General features: G+C 32.7%; 2 protein-coding genes across 2 annotated transcripts; one reads left to right on the forward strand and one right to left on the reverse strand.

Moving 5' to 3' along the window:
- Positions 1-10,096: 10,096 nt before the first annotated feature.
- LOC126726892 (SNF1-related protein kinase regulatory subunit beta-2) lies at positions 10,097-14,451 on the forward strand. The gene is made up of 4 exons (XM_050432303.1): positions 10,097-10,356; positions 12,175-12,353; positions 12,459-12,621; positions 13,943-14,451. The coding sequence occupies exons 1-4, from the start codon at positions 10,129-10,131 to the stop codon at positions 14,267-14,269; spliced, it is 897 nt and encodes a 298-aa protein (XP_050288260.1). The 5' UTR covers positions 10,097-10,128; the 3' UTR covers positions 14,270-14,451.
- A 3,195-nt stretch (positions 14,452-17,646) lies between these two features.
- LOC126726893 (oligopeptide transporter 3) lies at positions 17,647-22,242 on the reverse strand. The gene is made up of 7 exons (XM_050432304.1): positions 22,055-22,242; positions 21,425-21,959; positions 20,984-21,081; positions 19,752-20,321; positions 18,954-19,209; positions 18,628-18,810; positions 17,647-18,538 (listed from the first exon to the last, which is right to left on the reverse strand). Exons 2-7 carry the CDS (start codon positions 21,938-21,940, stop codon positions 17,924-17,926), a joined length of 2,238 nt encoding a protein of 745 aa, XP_050288261.1. The 5' UTR covers positions 21,941-21,959; positions 22,055-22,242; the 3' UTR covers positions 17,647-17,923.
- Positions 22,243-22,421: the final 179 nt, after the last annotated feature.

Consider the following 22,421-nt stretch of genomic DNA (forward strand, 5'->3'; position numbering starts at 1 on the left):
ATCATTAGGTACCTACCCAGTCCATATCAAAACTCAGTGTCACCACATTTTTTGACAATTTTAGTTGGTGGGTAATTTTATTTTTTAAAATTTGGTCGGTAATTATTAAAGACCGGTACATATATATATATATATATTTAAAAAAAAAATTTCCTTTTATCCTTGCGTATCTTTGACATAATGGTCACTTCACAAGTATAAATGCATGTAGGGTGTGAGAAACAAATGTCAAGATTTAAGTATCTAAAAAAGAGATATACACTTAGGGAATATTTGGTAGAGTGAATTTTAGGAACATTAAAAAATATATATATAAGGAGTGAAAACTTTTTGGAGGGTGTTTAATTGGAAGGAGAGAAGGAAAAGTGATGGTGGGACTCAGGTGTTGTCCCACCGAACCCACCAAAAAAATTTCTCCCCAAAATGGGAGAAAACTAGAGAAAAAATGAAGCACCTAGGGGGGACAAAAATGCTTGTGCAAGTGCATAGGGGTTTTGTCCGTGCCTAGATGCTTTTTTTTTCTTCGTCCACTTGCTCTTTTTCTTTTTTCTTCGTTCACTTTAACATATACATTTTTTTTTGTTAAAAAGTGTATTACTTTTTTTTATTATCACATACACAATTTTTTTTGCTAAAAAAATGTGATGCGTTTTTGTTTTATTTAATGGGGACATAATTGAAAATTTAAACCAACTTCATTCTTCCATCCTCTCATTTTTCATCTCAACCAAACAAATAAGTTTTCTATCTCTCCACTTTTTCAACCTCCCATCCAAATACAAATAGGAGAAAACTAAATATTTTTTATCCTCCCATTTTTCTATTCTCTCCCAATTTTCTATCCTCCTACTTTTCTACTCCTCCAACAAAACATACTCTTAGATTATTTTAGAGTACAATTTCTATATTGTATAAAAAAAATAGACTAAATAACCTTAATTTTTCAACTATATAGCAAAATACTCATGTTTTGGAAATGTTGAGTTCAACCTAGAATTCAACATAAATAATGTTGAGTTCTATGCATATTTTGCCACAAAATTCTTTTTTTGAAGGTTTTTCATAGACACTTAAAAATTTGCATAGAACTCAACATCATCAATATCAAGTTCCAAAATAGTAGTATTTTGCTGTATAGTTTGAAAAAGTGACTACTTGACTACGTAGTTAACAGATTAATGCTAAACAACCATTTTCCCCCTACAAACTATGTATATTATAAGCTTAAATGATTTATTGTAGGGTCCTATTAATGGGAGCCCTTAAGCTATTTGTTAATGGACCATTTTAGAAATGTTTTAATATCACTTTTTTGAGAAACATAAAAAAGCTATAAAAAAATAAATTACATTTTTTCCCCACAAAATTTTCTAAAAATACTTCCTAACCTAATGTTCTTACAACATCCATTAACTTTTTCCTTCATTGTAATAAACTTAAGCAGAGTAAGTATGTATTTGTTAAGAACTTTTCTTTGTGGATGTATTAGAGCCATCTTGTGGCCTTTAATAGATCCGCACTCCGAACATCACCAATGACAGTTACAAGATTGTTAAACCTCTATTTAACATCATCAATCTTGTCAAATCTTGAAACAAACCTCACAAATCCATTTCTCTTTACAAGATTAGTCAAGTGACTTGAATCTAAGTCAAACATTGTTTTAAAAAGTAGCCAATACAACAACAAAAGTCATAGTTCTAAAATTTTTAAGGTTACTAAGGATGAACATGATGAGTTCTTATTGCATTACCTTTTTTTTTTTTTAAATGAAAATTCAAACATATCTATCTTAATCTTGTGGCAATTTCCTCTTCAAATCACATCAAGATGAACTTGGAAGAAGTAGGGATTCTAGGGAAGGCTACTCCGGGAATTCGGATTATGGTGGGGTCATAAGAGCTGGCAATGGTGCTGTCATGTGGAATTGAACAGGTCTCCTCTAAGAATCAAAGATGCAACCTTTGCAAAAGCTGAAACTCTCCAGCGCGGCCGTTGTTTTGTCCAAACTATTGATTCTTTTTCAAGTCATCATATCTTCATAATAACAATGCAATAGATTAGTTAGGATTGGCCATATGTGTATTTTTTTTTTTCCGTTTATTATATTATATCCAAAGTCATACACTCTATTAATTTCTTAATTTACTTGTCATTTGTTACTACTTTTGTTAATATTATTTTTTGTCTTCTATTACCTTTTTTTTTGGTTCCCTTAATTTGAATAAACTCACCATTTCTCATTTGTTTATTAATTGCTCTCCTCTTACCATGATCGAACCATTTTAACAGATTTTCCTCCTCTTTTAATCAACAAAGGTTTTTTTTTTTTTTCTTTGAGCAAATAATCAACAAAGGTAACTCCTCTCTTTAGGCTATTGTTCTCATTTCTATTAGATAGAACCCTAGCCTCACTTTGATACCCATTTGAAAAAATGAAACCTGAATGTATTTTTATAACTAAATAGATATCAATTGACAACAATTTGAACAATGTTTATGCAAGTTTCTAAACAAGATGATAATAGATGAGTTATTATCAATCCATATAGCTTAAACCAGTTCTTCAGAACAACTGGGTTTATAGGATGATTTGATTATCTAATATATTTACACATGTATGCACGCAATCATGGGTCAAAATGTGTTGACAATTTTTTTTCTTCAACTCCTATTCATAAAAAAATAACGGTAAAACTTGTTACGTATACCATTTTGCATGCATGCTCATACACACAAGTGAATTTAAACTGAAATTATGAGTTTATGAATACATGATTTTAAATTTTCAATTGCCTGTGTGGCTATGTCATTGTGTGTAAGGACATGCGTGCAAAATGGTGTATGTAATTAATACTGTCCAAAATATATATAAAATATTAATAATTATATTTGCATAAAACAAATGGTACACAACATATCTAACCATAAAGAGGAGAAATTAGATAAATTGAAAACCTTAAAGTTAATTGAATGATACTTCATCCATTTCCAACCTATATAATAACCTTTGGGTTTAAATAAAAATATATGTCTTACTTGCATTTGGAACGTGTTATAACACAGTTGGAAATCAATACTCAAACAAATTGTTTACTAATTCTTCTCAAAAATAAAAGAAAAATCGTTTACTAATTATAATATTGGTATGGATTTAATTTTTACAAATCTCTTCACAATTTGAATGCTAAAGTACTTTTAAAGTAATTTGATGAGTTTCATCTATTAAAAAAAAAACTCCAAAATCCATCCATATCAAAGGCAACCTAAGCCTAGTTCAACGTTGCCAATACAAAATAAGAAAGTAAACAATACTAGTAGCAATCTGGAATATAAAAATAAATAAATAACCCACAAAAGGTGTTTTTACTTGTTTTGTTCCTTTAGTCAAATCAATATCCGTAAAAATACCATTCATACCTTTAAATTTGAGGATTTTTTTATTATTTTTAATCTCTGAGTTATGAAAATCTCAAGTGGTACAATATCATCAATATATATTTTTTCCATTAATATATGTTAGAATGTTTTCATTAACCCACCATTTTTTTAAAACATAAAAATAAGGTCATTTTTAGGCAAATTGACATTGAAAATATGATGGATCATTTTAAAATAGGTATATTATATAATTGGTGAGAGTAAGGGTGTCAAAATTGGAATCCTACGTAAGATCGTCGGAGGTAGGTGGGATTGTGGATCATAAGATCCTAAATATTTTTGGATTTAAAGTAAAAAAACACATTGATAATAACTTTGTATGTTGAATAATCACGTAAATTGTGAATTTATCCATGAAAAAACAAAGATTTGCATCATATGATGCGATTTGCATCATATGATGCAATTTGCATGCCATATATCGCTACGTCAATACTAACAAAACAAATATATTTAAATTTTGACCAATGTATCTAAAAAGTCCAATAAATGTTTAATTAGCAACCTCTGAATCTAAACGCTTACTAAGGGTATGTTTGGTAAAGTGAATTTTAGGAAGGATGAATATATATATATGAGGAGTGGGAACTTTTTGGAGTGTGTTTGGTTGGGAGGAGGAGAGGGAAAAGAGAAGGTGGGGCCCGGGTGTTTTCTCACTGGGCCCACCAAAAAGTTTTCTCCCTAAAATGGGAGAAAACTAGAGGAGAAAAAATGAAGCACCTAGTAGGACAAAAATGCCTATGCAAGTGCATAGGGGTTTTGTCCATGCCTAGATGCTTTTTTTTTTCTTCGTCCACTTGCTCTCTCTCTCTTTTTTTTTGTTTTTTTTTCCTTGTCCACTTGCACATAAACAATTTTTTTGCTAAAAAAATGTATTACCTTTCTTTTATTTTTTTTATCACATACACAATTTTTTTTGCCAAAAAAATGTGTTACTTTTTTATTTTATTTAATGGGGACAAAATTGAAAATTTAAACCAACTTCACTCTTCCATCCTCTCATTTTTTCTTCTTAACCAAACAAATAAGTTTTCTATCTCTTCATTTTCCCAGCCTCCCATCCAAACACAAATAGGAGAAAACTAAATCTTTTCTATCCTTCCACTTTTCTATCCTCCCATTTTTCTACTCCTCCAACCAAACGGACTCTTAGATTTTTCTAGAGTACAATTTATATCTTGTATAAAAAAATAAAAAATAAAAAATAAAAAATAAAAAAAGAAAAAAAAAAGAAAAAAGAAAAAAAAGAAGACTAAATAACCTTAGTTTTTCAACTATATAGCAAAATACTCATGTTTTGGAAATGTTGAGTTCAACCTAGAATTCAACATAAACAATGTTGAGTTCTATGCATATTTTGCCACAAAATTCTTTTTTTGAAGATTTTTCATAGACACTTAAAAATATGCATAAAACTTGACATCAGCAATATCAAGTTCCAAAATAATAATATTTTGTTGTATAGTTTGAAAAAGTAACTACTTGACTACGTAGTTAATAGATTAATGCTACAACCATTTTTCCCCTACAAACTATGAATATTATAAGCTTAAATGATTTATTGTAGGGTCCTGTTAATGGGTACTCTTAGGCTATTTGTTAGTGAACCATTTTAGAAATGTTTTAATATCACTTTTATGAGAAACATAAAAAGGCTATAAAAAAAATCAATTACATTTTTCCCCCCAAAATTTTAAAAAAATATTTCCTAACCTAATGCCCTTACAACATCCATTAACTTTTTCCTTCATTGTAATAAACTTAAGCAGAGTAAATAAGTATTTGTTAAGAACTTTTCTTTGTGGATGTATTAGAGCCATCTTGTGGCCTTTAATAGATCCGCACTCCGAACATCACCAATGACAGTTACAAGATTGTTAAACCTCTGTTTAACATCATCAATCTTGTCAAATCTTGAGACAAACCTCACAAATCCATTTCTCTTCACAAGATTAGTCAAGTGACTTGAATCTAAGTCAACCATTGTTTTAAAAAGTAGCCAATACAACAACAAAAGTCATAGTTCTAAAATTTTTAAGGCTACTAAGGATGAACATGACGAGTTCTTATTGCATTACTTTTAAAAAAAAAGAAATGAAAATTCAAACATATCTATCTCAATCTTGTGGAAATTTCCTCTTCAAATCACATCAAGATGAACTTGGAAGGAGTAGGGATTCTAGGGAAGGCTACTCCGGGAATTCGGATTATGGTGGGGTCATAAGAGCTAGCAATGGTGCTGTCATGTGGAATTGAACAGGTCTCCTCTAAGAATCAAAGATGCAACCTTTGCAAAAGCAGAAACTCTCCAGAGCGGCCATTGTTTTGTCCAAACTATTGATTCTTTTTCAAGTCATCATATCTTCATAATAACAATTCAATAGATTAGTTAGGATTGGCCATATGTGTATTTTTTTTTTCCGTTTATTATATTCTATCCAAAATCATACTCTCTATTAATTTCTTAATTTACTTGTCATTTGTTACTACTTTTATTAATATTATTTTTTGTCTTCTATTACCTTTTTTTTTTTTGGTTCCCTTAATTTGAATAAACTCACCATTTCTCATTTGTTCATTAATTGCTCTCCTCTTACCATGATCAAACCATTTTAATGGATTTTCCTCCTCTTTTAATCAACAAAGGTTTTTTTCTTTTTTTTTTGAGCAAATAATCAACAAAGGTAACTCCTCTCTTTAGGCTATTGTTCTCATTTCTATTAGATAGAATCCTAGCCTCACTTTGATACCCATTTGAAAAAATGAAACCTGAATGCATTTTTATAAACAAAATAGATATCAATTGACAACAATTTGAACAATGTTTATGCAAGTTTCTAAACAAGATGATAATAGATGAGTTATTATCAATCCATATAGCTTAAACCAGTTCTTCAGAACAATTGGGTTTATAGGATGATTTGATTATCTAATATATTTACACATGTATGCACGCGATCATGGGTCAAAATGTGTTGGCAATTTTTTTTCTTCAACTCCTATTAATAAAAAAATAACAGTAAAACTTGTTACGTATACAATTTTGCACGCATGCTCATACACACAAGTGAATTTAAACTGAAATTATGAGTTCATGAATACATGATTTTAAATTTTCAATTGCCTGTGTGGCTATGTCACTGTGTGTAAGGACATGCGTGCAAAATGGTGTATGTAATTAATACTGTCCAAAATATATATAAAATATTAATAATTATATCTGCGTAAAACAAATGCTACACAACATTTCTAACCATAAAGAGGAGAAATTAGATAAATTGAAAACCTCAAAGTTAATTGATGAGTTACATATAGTCCGTCACTCTCATAAAAAAATGGTTCTTGTTGAATGATACTCCATCCATTTCCAACCTATATAATAAGCTTTGGGTTTAAATAAAAATATATGTCTTACTTGCATTTGGAAAGTGTTATAACACAGTTGAAAATTAGTACTCAAACAAATCTTTTACTAATTCTTCTAAAAAAAAATCGTTTACTAATTATAATATTGGTATGGATTTAATTTTTACAAATCTCTCTTCACAATTTGAATGCTAAAGTACTTTTAAAGTAATTTGATGAGTTTCATCTATTAAAAAAAAACTCCAAAATCCATCCATATCAAAGGCAACCTAAGTCTAGTTCAATGTTGCCAATACAAAATAAGAAAGTAAACAATAGTAGTAACAATCTGGAATATAAAAATAAATAAAAAACCCACAAAGGTGTTTTTACTTGTTTTGTTTCTTTAGTCAAATCAATATCCTTAAAAATACTATTCATACCTTTAAATTTGAGGATCTTTTTTTTTTTTTTTTTTTTTTTTTTTTTTTAATCTCTGAGTTATGAAAATCTCAAGTGGTACAATATCATCAATATTTTTTTCCCATTAATATATGTTAGAATATTTTTGTTAACCCACCATTTTTTTAAAACATAAAAATAACGTCATTTTTAGGCTAATTGACATTGAAAATATGATGGATCATATTAAAATAGGTATATTATATAATTGGTGAGAGCAAAGGTGTCAAAATCGGGATCCTACGTAAGATCGTCGGAGGTAGGTGGGATTGTGGATCGTAAGATCCTACATATTTTCGGATTTAAAGTAAAAAAACATATTCATAATGACTTTGTATGTTGAATAATCATGTAATTTGTGAATTTATCCATGAAAAAACAAAGATTTGCATCATATGATGCAATTTGCATGCCATACATCGCTACGTCTATACTAACGAAACAAATATATTTAAATTTTGAACAATGTATCTAAAAAGTCCAATAAATGTTTAATTAGCAACTAAATACCAAAATATTTATCAACACATATGGAAATATTTTCCAAGTTCTAAGTTTAAAATCCAAAATAAGTTATCAAATGGAAACTAGCTAACTAAATATGAAATCCAAAAGTAAGATGAAAATTAAGGTGAAGTGAATATTTAATTATTCCCATTCTAGGGTTCCTATAACCACCGTCCTAATTATCATCATCCAATTCATCATCTATGTAGATATTGTATATTTGTATACTAGAGTTGCAAAAAAGATCAAGATACAACTTCACACTCAACTATTCAAGTTATACCACTCAGGAACAGTTATAGAGCATGCTCAAAAAAAATCAACCAATCAATATACAAATACAAGTATACTAATAATTTTTTTTTTTTTTTTGAGAGAGCATACTAATAAAATTATATACAAGAAAAACATTTTAGTAATATTAGAACACAAATTAGTATATTCATCAAACAAATTTAACTACATTATAGCTTAAAAGGTAGCAAAGCAAGTATAAAACTTTCATTTAGAAATGATGAAGCATTTGCTTAGGTTAACATAATTATATAAAATAATTATAATAAAAAAATTCATACCATCACAACATAGAAAAATAAAAACCTTTAAAACTTCATCAAAACCAAAAATTTATACCATTAAAAAAAAAAAAAACCAAAAATTGATATTTTGGTAGGATCGATAGGATCTTATACAATCCTACAAGATCCTATTTATGATCCTACAATTTTTACAATCCTAGTATGATTCTAAAAGTTTTGATGAGGTGAGATCGTAAAATCATGCGATCCTATGATCTAGATCATGATTTTGATAACCATGAGTGAAGAGTAAAAATTGTGAGTCTTCAAAGTCTAGAAATGTCAAGAGCATTGGAATTTGGAAGTTTGAACTCAAGTGACAGCTTCAGAGTTTAGACATTTAAAAAAAAAAAATTGCTTAGGGTTCTAGGAAAAGGTTTCCTTCAAACTCCTTTTATATATATTTTTTTATTAAATGTGAATTTTGAAAATCTCATCATTAAATTGCATGTTCTTATTATATCATTCATGCTTGCAAAATTTCAAGAAGATTAAAGATCAATAACTATGTCATTTTTTACTTGTTTAAATTTTAAGTTTTTGTGGTAAAAAATTATGCATAAAAAATAAATTTATTGATCGAATAGTAAATAACATCTGATTTAAACTAAATTTGACATACGTGTGAAGAATATAAAGAATATTAAATCCAACTGTTAGATTTTCAAGATACTCATCCAATAATATAAAATATAGGAGGAGTTTAAAATGTTTATTTTCAAATTAATTTGGAGAGAAATTGTCCAAGGTTCTAATCATCTCACTCTCAATTATTTTTTTAATTATAAAAAAGTCTAGAGATTAATTTAGAAGGGGGCCTAAACTTAGAGGAAAAGTAAAATCTAATTTTTAATAAACAATCGAATATACCTTAGGAGCAACAAAAAAGAAAAAGAAAAAGGCAAATTGAGGACACTAGTTCTAGTCATGTCTGCAATCAAATTCATAGAAGTCATGTCATGAAATGAAATAATTTACAGAGGTGGGAAAAACAATAAAAACGAAAAATTAAAAAAAAAAAAAAAATCATTGGTTTACTGTCTTTTTCACTTTCACTGGTGAGTGCAATTTACGCAAATCTAGAATATAATAATACAATTTTAATAATGCTATATATTTGAGAAATAGTTAACAATGATGGTGAATGTGACGTTTTTTAAAAAGCTCCACCTCAAATTCAATGGCGTTACATTCTGAGTCGTTGAAATGACACATTTTTTTATAAAAAAAACAAAAAACAAAAAAAACAAAAAACACTTGGGTTAAAAATAAAAAATAAAATAAAGAAGTAAATAATAAAAAGCAAAGCAAAGGACTTTGTCAAAATGATGACGTGACGACCATCCCCCCACTAACCAAAACATCATATTCATTGGGCCACCATTCGATCTTCCAAACTCATCGGAGATTATAATTAAATTAGCAGTATTTTTTTTTTTTTGTATAAATTAAAAAAAATAAAAAAATAAAAAAAAATTTAACTTTGCCTTTCACTTTCTCATTTTGCGCTTCTCTTGGGTGCTTCTAAAAAGCCTTATTTTGTGATATATGTTTAGTGTTTTAACATTTTGGAGAATCTCCAAAATGGGGTTATCTATGATGGGTTGGTCTTGAATTTTCATATTGTTTTGAGGGTAAAAGTAGAATTGTGGTGTTGTGGGGGAATCATATTGGAGATTCTGCAAGTGGGTTCTCTATCCTTTTTTTTTTTTTTTTCTTTTTTTTTTTTGGTGGGTTGGGTTGGTTTTGTTGTGGGGGGCTTGGGGTTGGGGGTGGTGGAAGGTGATAATAAAAAATGGGGAATGTGAATGGAAGAGAAGATGGGGATGAAAGCCCATCTGGGGCTGAGGAAGATGGTGTGGAAGGTGGTGGTGGTGGTGTTGGTATTGGTATTGATGGTGGTTTGGATGAAGGCATGGCTGCACCAAGTGTAGCCCTTGGTGTGTCTCCTCCTGACTTGATGGGTCAGTCACCTCCTCATAGCCCTAGGGCCACCCAGTCACCTTTGATGTTCACTCCTCAAGTGAGTTCCTTTTCTCTCTGTCTCTTTCTCTTTTTAATTTCTGTTGCCCTTTTTTTTTTTTTTTTTGAAAGTGTTGTGAATTTTAGGCAGGAAGATTTGGATTTGATATCAGTTATTTCCAATTGCAGTTTTTTTTCCTTTTTTACTTATTGGGTTGTTTGAATATTGGGCAAGTTCATAGCTTTTGATTGTAATAACATTGTGTTTGGGGCTGGGAGAGTGATGTGGCAATAGGAAATTTGATCAATTGGTTAAAAATAGTGTTGAGAAGGTGCTATACGTGGATTATTTTCCAGAAAGTGAAATTTACTTGTTGGAGATCTTTTGGAGATAACCCCCAAATTATTATTTTTCCCTGCCGCTTAATGTTCTGTCTGGAGTCTCCGTACACTCACTACTTGTTTGATGCAAAGTCCAAAAGGAATACTGGTGTTTCAAAACTCAGCAGCCTTTAATTATACATTTTTACCATATCTTCTGCTTTGTTTGACAGACAAAAAGTTCATTGCTTTTGCCTCTTGCAATGTGTTTTTATGATTAGGTTGTACTTTTGGTCTTTGAAATCGAGGGTGGATGTTGAAATATAATCATCTGTTAGGAGCCACACAGTCTTAGGTGCAAAAATAGCACCAATTGCCGAGTTTTGATTATTTATTATGTGGGAATTGACTTGCTGATTCGATCCAGCTTAGTAGAGAGGATCTTATTTTCATTAACAACTTTTGACTAAAGCATGACTTTATATCCCCTTTGTTTTGGTGGGTTTTGTGTGCATTTATTTGTTTGTTTTTTATTTTGGAGGGGAAGGCTTGCCTGTAGACGCAGTGCTTGTAGAAGTATTAGAGGATAACAACTTCTAAAACTGCTACTTTGTTAGATTCTATGCTTGAGATTTATTTGAGTTCCCTTGGGAAACATCTTGAATACCATTGAATCACTATTTGGTAAATTCATTTCTATTGTATATATATAACCTGCTCTACCCTGAAATATGTTGCTATTAACTGCACATGTATGTGGCCTGTTTTTATTCGTATGTGTGCGATAGGGCTTAGCTTGGGAAAAAGGTTGCTTATGTTTGTTTATTTAGTAAGCAAGCCAAGCAAAAGCAATGTTTAGGCTTGACAATTAAACAAGCCGAGTTCAAAAATAATACCGTGTTTGTAAATTAGGTTGAGTATAGAGCATATATAATATTGTATGTTCATATGTATGCATGTGAAAAAATATACTTACATGGGCGTGAGATTGCATTGTGTAAGTTTGTAGATAAGTTCATAAGATATCAAATGATTATTTCTAATTTATTAATAATATAAACAATCTATTTTTTAGTAAAAATATATATATAATTTTTAACATTACAAGGTTGGTAATTGTAATTTTTATAAATTTATAAATGAGAATCATTCTCTCTAATCAACTCAAATATTTATATTTTCGATTGGTAAATTATACTCAGTCTCAAATAATATAATTGCAACTATAATTTAGTTATTATTTATTAGCATAGATTTGTGAAAGGGGTAAAAAAAAAAATCTAATCATGGTGTTTGCCATCAATGGGGAAAGGATAAATTAATTAAGTAGTTTGTGAACAAGTTCCAGGTTGTTCTACAAGAAACTTTTTCATGCTAGAAAATGTAATCTAGCTTGGTGATAAGATCAAGGTCTGTTTGCTTTTGAAATAAAATGAAATGATCCAATTTTATCTTTTAATACTAGGTTTGGTTTATTTACATTCCTAGCTGTTCGATGTTCCTATACATATTCCATCCAAGTGTATTTTTGCATATTTTACATTTTTATTCTTTCCAGGTCCCGGTGGTTCCACTACAAAGACCAGATGAGATGTATGCTTCGAGCCAATCATGGACACCAACTGCTTCAGGGTATGAAGACATGTGCACTGAGCAAGGAATTCCTACAATGATTACATGGAGCTATGATGGAAATGAAGTAGCTGTGGAGGGATCGTGGGATGATTGGAGGACAAGGTTCCAGAAATTTGGTGCCTTCTTTTTACATTTTCATTTTCTAAATTGCAGTTGTGCTTAATTTGCTGTCTAAACTCCTAATATCCCTTGTACCTTGTTGATCAGACTGCCCCTACAGAGATCAGGAAAAGACTTCACCATCATGAAAGTTCTACCATCCGGTGTTTACCAGTACAGGTTTATTGTTGATGGACATTGGAGGTATGCTCCTGAGTTGCCCTGCATCCAAGACGAGGCAGGCAATGCTTACCATGTTTTGGACTTGCAGGTTAATATCTTCTCCACTTTTCTGGTTTATGCCAGTGTACCAGATGAATGTGTGAATTATAGTGTAGATAACTTGTGTAATAGTTAATCTCAATGAATTTATCAAAAAAAAAAAAAAATCTTGATGAGAAAGCTAAAGCTGGATGCATGAGTTTTGATTTGTCCTAAAGATACAAGATTGTATATGAACTAAAATCTTTGGTACGAACTAATTCTTGTTTTAGCAATTCAACATTGCTATTGTACATTGTAGAACTTGTAATGTTTTCTTTCTTATTATGTCAACCCAGTTCCTTTTTGCTTTAGTCTTGCCTCTATCTGTTTTCCCGCTAAAATGGTTTAATCTTTCCTAATATCACACAATGACACGAAAAACTACCTTCTACTTCATTTTCCTCTCTCTTGCTCTTTCTGGGATCTGAAAGGATGATAAAGTTTGGTTTTTCTGTTGAATTCAATGAACTAATATTAACCTCTGGTGCTCCATAATCCATATGAAAATACAAAACCTGTAATTGTCTGTAATTTATTGGCTGTGGGAATTTCTTTCTCTGTGTATTATTATAAGTTTTATTACTATTACCAGTTTGGCGCATGGATGCAAGATTAGCTTGGACTATCAATGTTCAGAGTAGTGAGAGAACAACATATGGTGTGGGCCTAGCAAAGTGATTTGCACAAAAATTTGCTTCTCTCAGTCAATTATTTAACCAATACTGGTCAAAATGCCTCTTTAGAAATTTCTAGTCAGCTATGGTAGCTCTCTTAAGGATAATTGTTATCCTAGTTGTTTGTCTGCATCAAGATTGTGGCAACTTCTGATTCAGCCTCAATTTCAACTCTTGATGCCTCTAATTGTTTAATGTTTTCTTCTCAAATGTTTTGTTTGATTTTGCTCGTGTTTTTCTCTAAGAGTGTGTTTCTCTCCTGGCAGTTATTCTTGTAATTATCTTGCTTATATTTATTTAAGTAATGCAATACTGCTGATGTCATTCAAATATATATATATATTTTTAATGTTTTCCATTTATTACAACAGAATATATTAATGTTTTTTGTTCTTTTTTGTGCATGCGTGTTTGCTGTGATTTGATCATTTGACTATGGCATAATGTTTTTTGTTCTTTTTTGTACGTGCAAGTAGTCATCAATACATCTTTCGCTTAGGTCATCTTTATCTTAATGTGGTTTTCGTTTAGGAGTTTTCCAGTCATACACTTAACTTTCCATTAGTCAAAATATGTTGGAAAGGCTTGGCTGCTTTAGGGGTTTGATTTTATAATTGAGACTGAGTAGTTTTTGTTTATTGTTGTAATGTGCAGGACTATGTTCCCGAAGACATTGAAAGCATTTCCAGTTTTGAACCTCCTCAGTCCCCAGAGTCAACTTATAACAATATGCCGCTTGGATCAGAAGATTTTGCGAAGGAGCCACCATTGGTCCCACCACACTTACAAATGACTTTACTTAATGTGCCTTCATCCCACATGGAAATTCCACCTCCTTTATCAAGACCTCAACATGTTGTGCTTAATCATCTTTACATGCAAAAAGGGAAGAGTGGCCCTGCAGTTGTAGCACTTGGTACAACTCATAGGTTTATAGCCAAGTATGTGACAGTGGTGCTCTACAAGTCCTTGCAGAGGTAAACATACACATCCATGTCAACATTGTAATCTTAACACTTTTATGTAGCAATATATGTTGAGAGGTAATGTTATTCCGACAGAGCTTACTCAGGAAGGAGCATCAAATGAGATTTAACTGTTGTATTTCACATAATAGAATTACTTGATGACCATTGATCTGAAAATTTATTGCTTGTTCTTTCTGTTTGCGATGTTCAGCTGCTCTTTCGCTTGATTCTTTGATGAAACTTTGGGTTCTTAATGGTAATCGTTAATGAATTATATAGGTTTCCTGCAGTTGAGAAGTGAAAGCCTGAATTGAAGTATATACTGAATTTTTTTCCCCTTTTGGCATTGTTAACTAAAATTTTCTCTCATAATTTGGTTACCTTCTGCTCCTTAAATATATAAGGTCTTCATTCTTTTATCCCTCCTTAAAGGTATAAATGGTCTTGACTCTTGAGGCTGGATTATCACATTTTTGTTTATGGGGTTGGGCTGGGCCTTCAATTTTTTTAATCCTTTTTTTACACAGTAATTTCCCATATTGTAAAAGACAAGTACAAGCCCAAAAGTATAAAATTTATTTAGGGTGAGTGGCAAAATGACTTTTCCTTTCTGATGAACTGCAAAAAATTTATTCCAACAGCAGCAAAAAAATTAAACATCTACAACAGAACTGGCCTCTTCCATGATAAGATTAACAAAACAAGGAGGGCAATTACAAAGATCAAAATAGCCAGTAGCTTTAGATCTTAAACACCATTTTGCTAAAGAGTGGACTGTCCTATTACCATCTCTAGGGGACCAACAAAAGGATGGATTTGGGATAGATTCAGCCAATTTTAATGGCCTACTCTAAAACATTTTTGATCCTCCAGTGAATATTCAGCCTATTACAACGAAGAGCTTGAATGCACCCTGTGAGTCTTCTTCAAAAATAACCTCATTAGAGCATCTCCAATTGTCTATGCAAAAGCAAATTATTCTCTATAATAGAGAATGAGACCAAAAAAAGCCACTCCAATGAATTCTCTATACCCAAATTTTTTTTGGGCTCATGAACAGTAGCTCATCAAGTCTGATGGGCTACTGTTTATTCTTCTAATTTTTTTTATTATTATAATAATTAGGTGTTGAATAAAAAAATGTTGGAAGATGTGTAGTAAAAAAAAGAATAAATAATGAATGAAGAAATAATATTTAAATGAGATAGAGAATGTGATAGAGAATCTGTTGGAAAGTGTATTTGAAAAAGTAGGTAGATATAGGTAAAAGTCACTGTTTATTTTCCAAACAGTACAAAAATTTGATGAATTTGCTGGAGATACTCTTAGAGTATTTTCAGCAGATTAGCTAAATTTTTGTACTGTTTGGACAATAAACAGTAATATTTAGCTTTTGCCTACTTACTTTTTCAAATACACTTTTCAACATATTCTCTATTATTTTCTCCATCTCATTTAAGTATTATTTTTTCATTCATTCTTTATTCTTTTTTTAATAACTACACATATTCCAACATTTTTTTTAATCAATACCTTATTATTATAATAAAAAAAAAAACATTTGGAGAATGAATAGTAAAAGTTACAGTGTTCTCTATACATAGAGAAGCACTATAGCAAAGCGAATCTAAAAAATGAAAATGAAAAATATGTTAGAATACGAATAAAGTGTGAACAGTGATATTTTTGCTCCAAAAAATAGATATAGAGCATCTATTGGAGATGCTCTACAACATGATAGTGCCGCTGCTAATGACGCTGCCCATTTTAGGGCTTCTGCTTCTGTATGAAGAGGATTGCTGGTGTTTACCTTTTTTGAGCAGACAAATAACAGTGTTCCTCTCTAGTCACTAACAACCATTGCTACTGCAGCATAGACAGACCAACCCCACCGCTGCATTCACATTGAATTCTATAGCTCCTGCCTCTGGCCTAACCCATGAAATTGACCTTCTAGGCCGTTGCTGTAGCCTTGGAAGGGAGATTGTTGATGAGTGCTCTGACATTGTACTAGCCAGCATAGATTTGATAGATTTAAAAACACAGCTCCACTCCCTCAAAAACTTTCTTGTTCCTAGCTTGCCAAAATTTTCACATTGAATAGCTCCAAAAAGCACTAGCTCCTTTATTGGACACATTCTAAGGAGTAAGGAGGATTCAAAAGTAGGCATGTGAATTGGTCTGGGCTTTGGAAAATAAATTCATCAATTTTAATTCCCCATTGGCTTCCATACCACAAAGCTCTAGAAAGACGACATGAGGTAAACAGATGAACTGTTGATTCCACTTCCTCATTGCATATGGGGCAAAATGACTTTTCTGCTCATGTATAAAATCTATAATCTATAAATGTAAGACTAAAATTTAAATAGGTTTAAAGCATTTAATTGACAGCCAAGCTGCACATTATAATCGGTGTCCTGCTTCTTTCTTTCTTTCTTTTTTTTCCAACCACCACGGTCGATGCCTTCGGTGATCGCTGTTAGTGGCTGGTTTTGATCTGTTAATTCAGTTTTTATGGCTTTTGTGTACACTCTACTTGCCTGTACCAGCTCATTCATGCCAAACAGAACACACCTTGTGGTCAATAAGACCTGCGGTACATTGCCAATAGTCTGATCAATGTACTGCGTACCAATTTGTTTATGCTCTATTTGATGCTCGCCAACACAAATTGTGTATTCAAAACCACATTCTTTTTTAAGGTCATGCTGAATTAAGATAGTAATAAGCAAGGTAATTTTGAAAAACAGATAAAGAAAGAAAGGAATATAATAGAAAAGTAGGGGTTTTATGGCTAGGAACCTAGGAATGAATAATGATCATTGCTAAAAGCCTTATAGCTCAACTGATATCTCTTAGTGTTTCCAAATCGAATATAATAATTAAATAATAATAATAATTGCTATATCCGATTGGCTGTTCATAAGGCCACTTCTTGACAGAATTTGCCAAGCCCATCTTTACCAAGACTTATTCCTTGGAAAAGCAAGCACTACATGCTTTCTGTAATACAGTCTTCAACTCAAACTACCAGCCCCTAGAAAAAGGTCCCATGGTTTTAAATTTTAGAGGTTGAAAGAGAAGTTCTATTTAGGAATTAGATTCCCAGCCACTAAATTATCATCTAGGCTTCTCATTCCAAATGTCTAAAACGAACACCAGCTAACAGAACTGATATTAGATTCCACCTTAAAGAGTGAGCACAAGAGATAGAAGTTGCTCTCATTTAGTTGTAACCTGTGGACTGCTTTTTCTTATTTGATTCTGGCAATGCCTTTTCCTGTTGCTTTTCTTGGTCCTCATAGCTACTAGAATATGAATGAAGAATTACCAAAAAGTAAATGCAAAAGCAATCTAGAATCTAACAAGAGGCTCAGAGGAGAGTAGTAGGGAGAAATTGCAAATGCAAACATCTTAATTAAGGATGTGAAACTATCAAACTACTGACAACAACATTTCAAGGGAATATCAATTCCTACTATCAGGCACAAAGGGGAAAACCCTCATTCACCTACCCTAGAGATAACAAGCATGTACAAAAATGCAAAGCCATTGGTTATTCAATGTAATCTATACGTCCAGCTTTTAACATATAAAATTGGCTCCTCTTCTCAAACTACACCATTCCCACCTTGTCTTTGGACCTTCAAACAAGCAGGACTATTTAAAAAACTGGACATCCTTCAACGACAATGCCTGGTGCAGTTGGGCATGATGCCAAAGGACAATGGTCAAGTTTAGTACCCCACCATTTCAAATTTTTGCCTTCGTTTTGCAAAGCAAAGAACAATAGGACACCCATGAAAGCTGTCCCAGCATCCAATGCAGCAGATAGAACATAGTTATATTTCTGCCACCAGCCTTTATGGTATTTGAACACAAAGTAGTTAAAGATGGTTCCCGTGATAAGCCAGCTTGCAATATTGGTGGGAGTTGCTGGTGGCATTCCAGCGAAACCATAAGATATAACTGGTATGTTTATCAATGGAATCCATTTCTTGTCTGGATAGATTTTGCTCAATACCCAAACAGGAACTGGCAAGAAAGCTCCAACGAGGTACAACCATACCAAGTTACGGTACAACCCCCCAGGTCCAAAGAGCCGCTTTGGTCCAATCAGACCCCATATCACAGAAGCATCAAAGGTCACTCGGAATTTAGGGCAGGTCCAAGGGCTGTCAGGATGAAGTGCTTCAACGTCGCAGATGTTCTCAATGCTCTCCAGCATCCACCATGCAACTGCAAGGTTCACTACACCAGAAACTAGAGTTCCCACCAGCTGGAAAAAGAAAAAGAGTAGGTCAGGAACTAACATTCTAAGAACAAAATTCAAATTTCTTAAATGACCATATTTCCAAGCTGCAGAACCTGAGCTGTGTACATGCACCGAGGTGGAATTTTCATGTAGTGCCCAAGTTTGAGGTCAGACAAGAAGGAGAGAGCATGGACAGTGCTGATTCTTCCATATATCTTGAAAAGCAAGTTTGCTATGGGCTTTCCAGGCAGAACATAACCGATCATGAACTGTGCTATTATGTCATATCCAGGTTGCTGCATAGTAGTTGCAAAAACATTGAGATGTCAACATTATGAAATCTACAATTTAGTCCTTCCAGCTATAAATCCAAATTGGATTCTTGGATTTTAAACATAAAAAGACAAGAAAGCCGACAAACCAGAATAAAAATTTATACCTGGTTGGTAGTTGCTTGAATGATCCCAATTGGGAGAGTAACAATAAAAGCCAAGGCAAAGGCAAAAAGCATCCCCCACCATGGAAGCTGCACGTCTTCTTTCCACACAAAACATAATAAAAGAGAAACAACAATGCTCCCTATTAACAAAACAAGGAACCACCATTCAGGCACTTGCTTGTAATTTTTCATTAATTTTGCATGGATGTCCAACTTTGCATTCTTAATTGCTGATCTGCTCTGCTTCCAAATATCACTAGACAACAGAAACCGGTTGTAATTTAGTCAAACAGGATAATAATCATAAAGCAGCTAATTACACTTGAAGACCGTTATTGAAGTTGTGAATAATATGGGGGAAAATGACATTTTCATCCAGTTCTTTCCTGTGAATTGTACTTATTCCAAGCATTTGGAGAGAAACATGAAGGAAAATAGGGAGTTAGATTCTACAATTCTTAAAACTAGTATTCACAAGCCATCAGTTTGGGGAGAATTACAAAAACAGGACAAAGCTTAGTATTCATAATTGTTAAAAACTGATTTAGAATATCCTTCTTTTATTCTGCTTTAAAAAGGAGACTGGTTGGAGCATCCTGTACTTCTTTAATCTTACCAGACCTTAGTAGCAAGCTCATCAGATATGAACAAGTATAGTACTTGATAAAGTTTCCTATACTTTAATGTTTAATGCTGATGCCCTAATCTCAGTTGATTAAATGATAACTACCAGAAATGATGGTAATATCTAATAAAGTATAATTGCTGTACATGACTCCAAGTTTGAAAGCAGCCTACCTGCCATGAAAGAGTGCCACATGAGTGAGGGTTGCTGTAAACCTTGCAAATCCTGATCCAATAGATAGGGCAAATAGAGGACTAAGATAGAGCTTCCCATAACTATCATAAGCAGCAATATTAAGATCGTATTGTGGAGTCAAGATCTTAGTGGTATCATATTTTGTCCCACTGTGAGTGAAGAGCTGATTAGAAAATATAGGGAATTTCCGAGCATCAAAGGTGTCAAACTTCCAGTAACACAAAGGGACAATTATGTAGATGAACATAATAAATCCAACCCCAACATTGAGAATGGAAGAGAAGGGTGCCACAAGTGGGCTGCCATGATAAGCAGATATCCCTGCCCAATCAATAGTGAAGGCACCAACTCCAAGTCCATGGTAACCAGACCCAATTTGCTGAGCCGTGATACTATGTGGCCATGCCCAGCAGACCCACGAAAAGAATGTCAAGATTGGAAATAAATATCCTGGGAGTGCATAATAGGCAAAGCTTGCTGCCATGGCAATGTAGAAAAATCGCATCCGGGTCATTCCACTATTTTTAGGCTCCCTTTCATGTAGTGCTCTGTAACAACAAAGTAAATGATTCAATGAATGTCAAACTGATGGAAATAAATAACAGCTAATCAAAAAATATAATTCAGATTCTCTAAGTTTTGCTGATACATAAGTTCTCTTAACCTGGATTACTTTTTGCTTTGTTCACATTAAAATTCTCCGCTACTACCAATAACAATTAGTAAGTAGTTCATCATTCAACTTGACCCAATTTTTATAATTGGTATTCTCGTGTCATTGAAGCGAATATTACACCAACCGGGCAAAATAGCCCAGGAAACAAATTCTCAACCAGTGCCCCATATCTATGTTATATGCAAATCTTATTCAACTTATAAATTGAAAACATTATAATTGTTCCAGTTAAAAGTCCATGACAGAATAAGCTGATGCTCTGCCACCAAAGCACTTGTTTTGCCTCATTTGGTTATTCTCTTATGCTCTTTATGTTGCTTTCACTTACCACAAATTAAAGTATCACCTCTATTAAGTCAAACAACTAAACTCATGTCAGCTAAGTGGAGGTTTCTGTTGTGTTCAATCTAAACTATCAAAAAATATATGGTCCTCTCAAAACTAAGTTGCCGTTTGCTTTGTCTCACAGCCTTTCTTACTAAACTATCAATAAATCAAGGGACCAAAAAAAATGGTAGGCAGAGAAAAACAGACCTAAACAGAGAAACTTGAGCAAGATTTGCAGGCCACCACATCTCAACAGGATCAACAAGGTATCTCCTAAGCATTCCAGCCCATCCATATCCCAAAATCTGCTCACCAACAAATTAAATAAATTAACTAAACACACATAAAATATCTTAAAAATTACACTTTTCAGAACTGACAAGTAATGGTAAAAAAAGTTATTTTAAGAATTATTATTATTTTTTTAGATAGGTATCTTCAGAAATTCTGACCAATTACAATTACTGACCCTTCGGTTCTTGAAATCATCATCCAAATCCCACCCCCCAAGAAAAAGCAATTAAGAAAAAAACCCTTCATTAATGACAATACTAAACAAGGAAACTGAAATAGTAAAACATATTAAAAGTCCCACAAACCCAAAATAAATAAAGAATTCAAGAAAGATTAAAAAAACAAAAACAATACCTGAGTGGACAAAACGATGAGGAGGCTACAAAGGAAGCTCACGCCTTGCTTATAATAAGCCCTCATGACAGTAATAGCACCAATCGAGTAAGCATCACCACCACCATAAGAGATACCACAGTTGGCAAAGATGGTGATGATCACATGCTCCTTCATGTTGAAAGGTCCAGGATTCAAACTAAATCTCCACCCAAAAAGGCTGTACTCGTTCCTTGGAAGCGTGGCGGCCATGAACTTCCCAATGGGCAAAACAGCAATTTGCATGAGAATGGCTGAGATAGCCAGTGGCTGTGTACGGTAGGTGAAGAAAGTGTTGAGGAAGATGAGCAGAGTGCATGAAGTTATGCCCAAGAACCATGCCCTGAAAGTCATCACTGGGATTGATGGGTCATCAGTCTCTGGCACAACCAGTGCCACTTCCTCAATGGGACACCTTTCCTCTGAAGCCCCATTAGCACCACCACCGTTTGATTTCTCTGTGTCTGTTTGGTACTCACTTTGATTCTTGGATGCCATTGATAATAGCTAGCAAGAGCTAAACAAACAAACAAAGATAAGAGATATATAACAGTGAGTTACACTTATCCAAAAAAAAAAAAAAAAAACAGTGAGTTACAGAATAGTGAGTACCATCAGTGGCTAATAAAGACTCAGTTTTTGTTTCTGTGTCACACTCTTATCCGAAAGAAAAAAAAAAAGAAAAAAGTGGGGGCTGTACTTATGGACTGAGAGAAAGAGAGACTATGTATGTTACATAATAATGTCTGAAACAAACAAATTTTTCTTGTTTTTGTTTTGTTTTTTTGGGTTTCAAAGTGTCAAAGAGAGGTGGTGGTTATATAAGAGTTTGTGTTGTGTGAGCAGTTTCGGGGTACTGTAATTTGCTGTGTGACCACAATACCCTTCACTGTGAGTTTGTTTTACGAAATGGGTATGTGACTTTGATTCTGTTCTGTGGTAGATTTTTGCCTTTCTGGCTGCAGTGCTGACTGCTGAC

This window comes from Quercus robur, chromosome 5 (genome assembly GCF_932294415.1).
Source record: "Quercus robur chromosome 5, dhQueRobu3.1, whole genome shotgun sequence".
Classification (NCBI taxonomy): Eukaryota; Viridiplantae; Streptophyta; class Magnoliopsida; order Fagales; family Fagaceae; genus Quercus; species Quercus robur.

Bases quoted from the DNA above. Each gene is read 5' to 3' on its own strand.
- LOC126726893 (XM_050432304.1), bottom strand. From the start codon at position 21,940: ATGGCATCCAAGAATCAAAGTGAGTACCAAACAGACACAGAGAAATCA. The intron at 20,322-20,983 runs GTCTGTTTTTCT...TTGTTGTTACAG, and splicing joins GCTCAAGTTTCTCTGTTTAG to AGCACTACATGAAAGGGAGC. The intron at 18,811-18,953 runs GTATAAATTTTT...ACTACTATGCAG, and splicing joins TTCAAGCAACTACCAACCAG to CAACCTGGATATGACATAAT.
- LOC126726892 (XM_050432303.1), top strand. From the start codon at position 10,129: ATGGGGAATGTGAATGGAAGAGAAGATGGGGATGAAAGCCCATCTGGG. The intron at 12,354-12,458 runs GTTCCAGAAATT...CTTGTTGATCAG, and splicing joins TGGGATGATTGGAGGACAAG to ACTGCCCCTACAGAGATCAG. The intron at 12,622-13,942 runs GTTAATATCTTC...TGTAATGTGCAG, and splicing joins ACCATGTTTTGGACTTGCAG to GACTATGTTCCCGAAGACAT.